This window comes from Phaseolus vulgaris, chromosome 3 (genome assembly GCF_000499845.2).
Source record: "Phaseolus vulgaris cultivar G19833 chromosome 3, P. vulgaris v2.0, whole genome shotgun sequence".
Lineage (NCBI taxonomy): Eukaryota > Viridiplantae > Streptophyta > Magnoliopsida > Fabales > Fabaceae > Phaseolus > Phaseolus vulgaris.
The window spans coordinates 3,696,024-3,703,142 of NC_023757.2; the positions used below are offsets into that span (position 1 = coordinate 3,696,024).

At 27.2% G+C, this 7,119-nt stretch overlaps 1 protein-coding gene across 3 annotated transcripts; it reads left to right on the forward strand.

Annotated features, from left to right (window-relative positions):
* The first annotated feature begins 2,722 nt into the window (after positions 1-2,722).
* Positions 2,723-5,229, forward strand: LOC137806316 (ethylene-responsive transcription factor ERF118-like). 3 transcript variants are annotated; one of them, XM_068606354.1, is made up of 3 exons: positions 2,723-3,022; positions 3,358-3,565; positions 3,672-5,229. In XM_068606354.1, the coding sequence occupies exon 3, from the start codon at positions 3,888-3,890 to the stop codon at positions 4,968-4,970; it is 1,083 nt and encodes a 360-aa protein (XP_068462455.1). In that variant the 5' UTR covers positions 2,723-3,022; positions 3,358-3,565; positions 3,672-3,887; the 3' UTR covers positions 4,971-5,229. The 3 variants fall into 3 exon arrangements, with proteins under 3 accessions (XP_068462455.1, XP_068462456.1, XP_068462457.1); XM_068606355.1 differs by having other exon boundaries at positions 2,962-3,071; XM_068606356.1 differs by lacking the exon at positions 2,723-3,022 and adding an exon at positions 3,087-3,157.
* Positions 5,230-7,119: the final 1,890 nt, after the last annotated feature.

The following is a 7,119-nucleotide window of genomic DNA, read 5'->3' on the forward strand; positions in this document are numbered from 1 at the left end:
CACTCTTATGTGAGTAGATGTGTTTCTATTATGTAGCTTTGTTGTGTGAGAAAACTTAATGAAGTCAGTGTGACAACTGAAGATTTATGAGTCTTTCAACACATTTGTCTTCTGAAAATAAAGTCATGTATTTGCGATATTAATATCTGCAAAGTATGACATGAGCTGTAACTAATGAGTTGAAAGTTAGGAACTTAGTTTTAATACATGCTTAATGAATTAATTGGATGTATATCCCTGAGAATGTATGAATGAGATTTGAATGACTAATATAAATTTTGAAAATATATGTATGTATATGAGATTTTAAAAACATTAGCTTACCTTATTTTGTGTGTTTGTTGTTTCTAAATTATGATGATCGTATGTTACATGATAGTATATATGATAGAGAAAATATTTCAATAAAGAAAGGTTGAAGAGAAAAGAAAGAAATTTGTGTTATATTATTATTTTCTTATTTTTTCTTTAAAATATGTATATATTATAACTTCAAACACAAATAAAAGTTTGTTTTAAGAAGATTTTAAAATTTATCTTCTAATGATTAATAATAATGTAACTCTGAGTGGGTGATACATTTTAGTTTAATAGTAATGTAACTAGTGGGATGATATATTTTAGAATCCCATCATATTCCAATTATATTCACATTATCTCAATAAAGAAATATATATATATATATATATATTTATTGTATTTCATTTTAAAAATTGATATTTTATTTTTTAATAAAATTTATTTCTTATATCTTTTTAAATGAATCCTATTCATACCAAAGGGATGATACTTGATACACACAAAAAATAAATATTTTAAAATCTTAAAAAATATTAATTTTAAATACCTTTATGTATATGGTAAATGTAAGTTACTTGGTGCGTAAATTAAAGAAAGAAACATTTATGCCGGAGTAGAATTATAAATGATCCAAAAAAATATTTATTGGGACTGTTGTCATTAAATAACTTAAATAAGAATATAATAAACAAAGAATGTGACAGTGAATAAAGTTTTATCTAGGTGAAGTCAATAAATAATTTAATTTAATATAAAAAAAAGTCATATAATGTAATTATTTAGAAGGTTTAAATTTTGTATAGTTATTATTGTTGTTAAACTCTTGATTAAAAGAAGTCTTAAACCACTTTACAATATTTTATATAGTACCTCTGTTTTACCATGAGTGCAACATAAAGTTATTATACACCTATTAACAACAACACTGAATATAATACTTTTTAAAATAATTTTACTGTAATAACTTCACCCTTTCTATATAAATACATTATTTTGAATAAAAAATAAAAAATAATTTACTTTAGAATATATTAAGATAAAAAATGTGAAAACATAAATCATTCCAAAAAAATTTTATATGATTAAAATTACAACTACTTTAGAAAAAAAAAATAATTAAAATTTATTTCACATCATCTCTCTTATATATATTTAATAAATATTTTGTTTTTAAATGAAAAATCTTATGATATGATGGTATTAAGTTATCTCAATGTTAAAAAGAGAAGTTCCATAAAAAAAATGACACAATAAAAATTTATTATAATAATTTTATCCTGAAAAGACATAATAAATACTTACTTATGTAGATTTTAATTTTAATAACAATTTAATAAATTTCATAATTATTAAAAAAATATTACCGTACCATTTTTTTTATGATAAGTACCTCCGTCATAATAAGTCGTGATTATTTTTTATTTTTTTAAAATATACATTTATAATTAAAGTAATTTAACAATATATCTTGTAATCACGTATACTAATTCAAATTGAATTTTTAGAACCAACCCATCAATATTTGAAGATAACATACATTTAGTTAGAAAAAAAAAACGTTAGAAACTTAATTAAGTAACTTATGTATAATTATTTCTCTAATTGATTATATAGAAGTGCATTTAAAATAATAATAAAAGTACACTCTTAAAAAAATCAATCTTCTTTAAGTGCATGTTTGGGTATACAATAAACAAATAAAGAGCATGCGTTGCTCTTAACACAGTGTATAACTTTTCCAAGAATAACGTCAATTTTTCATTATGATATAACGTTCAATCAAATATATATTAGAACAAATTACTCATTTTACAAGACAAATAATAACTAAAACGCGTTTTTCTTATCAAATTTTACAGAAATCAAGGTGACATTCAACATGTTCAATGAAATTCATTAACTTAAAAATAATTAATTTATCTTAAAAATAAAAATAAAGCAAATAATCTTAATTACTGAGAGAAATAATATTATCTTCCCAACACTTATTTTCTTTCTCAATAACTAAAATTTATTTAAAATAAAGTTTTTCGGTACTCACCTCTAAATAAGAAATTTAATTTTAAAAACCATAATTAGATTGAAGATTTCTTTTTACATATATTGTACATATAAAAGTTACGTATTAAATAATTTATAAAATATGTTAAGATAATATATTTTATTGAAGAGATGGGTAAGTTAAAATTATATAATGTAAAAAGGTAATAAATGGTGAAATATTTAGTGGAAGTAAATTTCAGAGCTGTCATTTAACATTTTCTTTAAAAGAAATGTGAATACTGATAATATATGAGTTGAAATATGAAGCATTAGTTTGTTTATTTTAATATTTGAGGAGACAAAAATGCAAAATGAAAAATTAATACCATACATGCATGTCTTAGAAATATAAGAGTTAGAAAAGGAACATATTTATTTTGTAATAAATAGTTGGCAAAAATGTGTTCCAAAAAAACATAAAAATCTACAGAAGAGGGTTGGGGAGAGCACAGATTCATCATTCACAGAGAGGAATGATGGAAAAAAAATGAAAAGGGTGAGTGAGTGGAGTATGAAACAGTAGAAAAAACAGAGGAGAGAGAAGAAGCAGGGTGAAGAGAGAGTGTGAAAGCTCAAGGAGAAAGCGACAGGGCAGGGAGAAAAAGGGTTGGGTGCCAGCCACCACAACAGTGAATTCTGAATAATACAGAGATAAACATACAATTACAAACAAAACCAGGTAAATTTTACCATCAGAAAAGTCTTGAGATTCTCGTGGCATAAACAAGGTAGTGTTATTTTTTAATGTGCAACTGGGTTGTCTAATGTTTTTATAGAGATTCGCGTCTGTGTCTGTTTTAATCCGTGTGCCAAGGTCGCCGCTTTTCGTCTTTTGTTTTTTCTGTTAACTCAGACATAGGAGAGAGATTGGTTGTAAAAAAATGGTTTTGGTACAGAGAAATCTTGGCCATAGATTTATAATCTTTTCATCTAAAAAATGCTGTCTTGTGCTGTGTTCTGCTTCTATATAAACTGTGTAACTCTATCACTAAAAGTTTCTCTCTTTTTGGTCAGAGGGAGAGTGTGGTGTTTTTTTTCTTGGATTTCTGTGAGGAATCCACTGAAGGAGGAAGAGGAGGAGATTTATGTCGTCTTGGTTTTATTTGGAAGTAGTGATTGGAGCTCTGTTGCAGCTCGGGTTTGGTTATGCTTGTGTATGCTGCATGCTACTCTGGCTAGTAGTGTTCAATACTGCTGTTTCGATGAGTTTGAGGCCAAAACGGTATGTGGGGTTTGTGATTTTTACTGTTGATGTTTTGGATTTGATGTTGTGTTGGAGTTTGAGGTTCTTTTCTTGTGGGTGTGCTTTTGTGTGTTTTGTTTTGCAGGACATTTCATGGAGTTGTAGTTTGTTATGGAGGCTTTCAGATAAAAAAGTTCTCTAGCTTCTTCCTCCTTTTGAGAGTGGATCTCACCTGATATTCTTGAAATTTTGAGGCTTTTTTTTTTGTTTTGTTTAATTAAAATTTTGGTTTCGTTCTGGTGAACAAGTTTCTGGGTATTTTTGAGGGGTTTTAAGGGTTTTGACCCAAATTATTTTCACAATGCTGGAGGCTCTTAACCAATCCGCCAAAACGATGAAGAAATTGAAGCAGAAACGAAATCCATTTCATGACTCCAAAATGGCAAGGAAACTGCGCATCATTTGTGATGATCCTGATGCTACCGACTCATCATCGGATGAAGAGGAGCATTTTGGGAAAGGTAGGAAGGTGAGGAGAACTGTGGTTGACATTGCTCTTCCACCAGTTCCAGTTAACTCTGTCATTGCAGCTGCTGAAACCAGCACCCAGAGTTCAAACAATGGGGAACTGAACAAGAAGATGGTCCTGGCCAAAACACCCTCATCGAAGAGGCCATCTGCTGGGAAATACAAAGGTGTTCGGATGAGGAAATGGGGCAAATGGGCTGCAGAGATTCGCGATCCTTTCAAGGGTGCGCGTGTCTGGTTAGGCACTTACAACACTGCAGAAGAGGCCTCTCAGGCCTATGAGTCCAAAAGGCTTGAATTTGAAACCATGGCCAAGACTCTATCTAATTCGAGGAGCAACAGCACCAGCAACAACAAAAACACAGACAGCAGCAACAATGTTGTTGCTTCTGTTGTAACTGTAGCTGCCCCAGAAAATAACAACAACTCCAACTACTGTGTTTCTTCTGCTGCACATTCTGTATCAGATTCCAAATCTGCTACTATAGACTACTCAGACAGCAGCATTCTGTCACACACATCACCATATTCTGTGCTTGAGTTGGAAACCTCTGCTTCCAAGTTGACTGAGAGTGGTAAGGTTTCAGGCAGTGAAGTTGTTGAAACTGAAGATCTGTTCACTGAATTTGCTGAGCTAGACATTCCTGATTTGAGCATGCTGAGTGTGCCACCCCCATCTGCAGTTGCTGCTGTTCCATCTGAGTTTAAATTCGATTGGTTGGCATTAGACGGTTTGGAGCATGGACTTGATCAAGAGTTTGGGTTTGATGAGGATCTTGGTGACTTGGAAGACATAAAGATTTGTGGATTTGATGACAGTGAGCCCAGTGAGCTTCCTGATTTTGATTTTGATGACTTTGGTGCTGATGAGTTTGCTGGTTGGATTGAAGAACCCCCAAATATACCTTCAGTATAAATTTTGCAGCTATAGTCTATAGAGAGTAGTAGTATATTTCAAGTTTTGTGGTATTTGCTTACAATTTCTCTAGTTTTGTGAGATCTCACAGGGATTAAATCTGGTCCCAGTGTAGTTGTTTTGTTATTTATTTGTTTGTTTAGAGAGATAGAAGATGAATGTGAGGCAAAGAGAGAATTGCCTTGGGTTTTCTTGTGCTGCTAGAGCCGTCCAAGGCTTCTCTTCATACTATAAATCATCACACTCTATTCAATTTTAATTCTATTATCTCTCTCCATCAAATACTTTCTTTGCAATTACTAATTATTTTAAAATGTCAAAAGGTAAAAGTAATTTAATAATTTAGCATATAATACGTTTTTTTTTAGAACATTTCCTATAAATAATGACAAAATTAGAGATAATTTTTGTAAATCATTTCAAGTCAAACACCTTGCAATTTGAAAACCCCTAGTCACCCTTATTCTTCATCCAATGCATGTAATTTTTTTATTATTAAATGTGTGAAAGGTTATAGTTCCTCGATATTCACAAAAATAAATGCCTATAATTTTTTTTATACTTTTTTTTTTCTCTAAAGTTTTGTTGACTGCAACACGAGGCATGTTCTGAGTGTTTTGGTGAGATATGAGTTTTTTTTCTTTTTAAAATAGTAGAGCAGTTAAAGTAACGTTTATTCTTTTTCATATATTTACATTTTCTAGTAATTCAATTGATTTTTTTTAAATTAGATATGGCTTAAATATATATTTTTCTTCTAAACTTTAGACTTCTTTAATATTTACCGTGAGTTATTGTCTTTTTTTTTTACATTGAGAAATGAATTTCTAGAATTATAATATTAAAATATTTTAAATTAAATATTAATATGAATGTTATAATATTATAATATAATTGTTGAAAATTCATTTATTATAAAAACACTAATAAAACATATTTTAATAATTTCCCTAGTAGAAGTAGCTAGGAGATATAAAATAAACATATTTAATCCATTATAAATCTTAGTTAAATTTTTTTCTTCCAATTTTATTAAATACTCCGTTGGTTGCTTTATATTATTCCATTATAATATAAAGATTTTTTTTTTTTTTATGAGTGTGTTTTTTTTTATTTTTTTTATTTTTTTACTTCATTCCAATCTTTTATGAGTGTGTTTCGTGTACTTTATAAGTTATTTCACAACACAAAAGTTTTAGGTAAGTTATTTAATAGCTTCTAACTTTTAAGATATTTTAGATGATTCGAAGTTTTAGGTTGCTTATATATAAAATAATATATATAAATAAATAAAATAAAAATTATAGTTTGGCCTTTTCATTGTTAATATTATTAGGGGTATAAATGAGAGATTCAAACACTAAAATGAAAAATTTTAAAAATATATTTTTTTCATTTCTTTTTAGACTATATTTATTCTTGAATGTTTATTACTAATGGGATATGATATGTTGTCGGTTATAGAACTATAGTTTTAATTTATAGTACACCAGAAATTCAATTAGTTGGATTAAAAAAAATATTATCAATTTATTAAACTAATTTTAATTATTAATAAATTTTAATTATTTATTTATAAAAAGTATAAATAGTCGTACTATATGTAATAAGAGTAAATAAAGAACAAAATAATTAAAACTGTATAAAATCATAAAATACCTTATAAAAAGAACGAATATTTTTTTTCTTAAATATGTAATAATGTAACCATTTTTTTTGTAAAATTTAATGCTTTAAGAAATATAAATAAATATTTATCTATAAAAAAATAATTACAAATCTTATCTTATAACCTATTTTTTCAGAATAAACTTTCGTAATTTTTTATTTTTTTTATGAAGTTCAAAATATTACAGTTTTTTAATACATTTTAAAATAAAACAGAAATATAAAATCTACATAAAATAGAAATTTCTCTTGTATAATACTATACATATTATCTATTAAAAATAATTAATTTAATTTGAATTATATTATTTGATTATGTTCATAAATTTTTCTTTCATTTACATTTTATTTATCTTAATCCAAACAACTTCAAATTTATATTTATTTTAAAATCTACTCAAATTTATTTTATGAAATTCATTTCATCATCCAAACACAATTTTAAATCTTTATATATTTTCTAAAATCTACTCAAATTTAC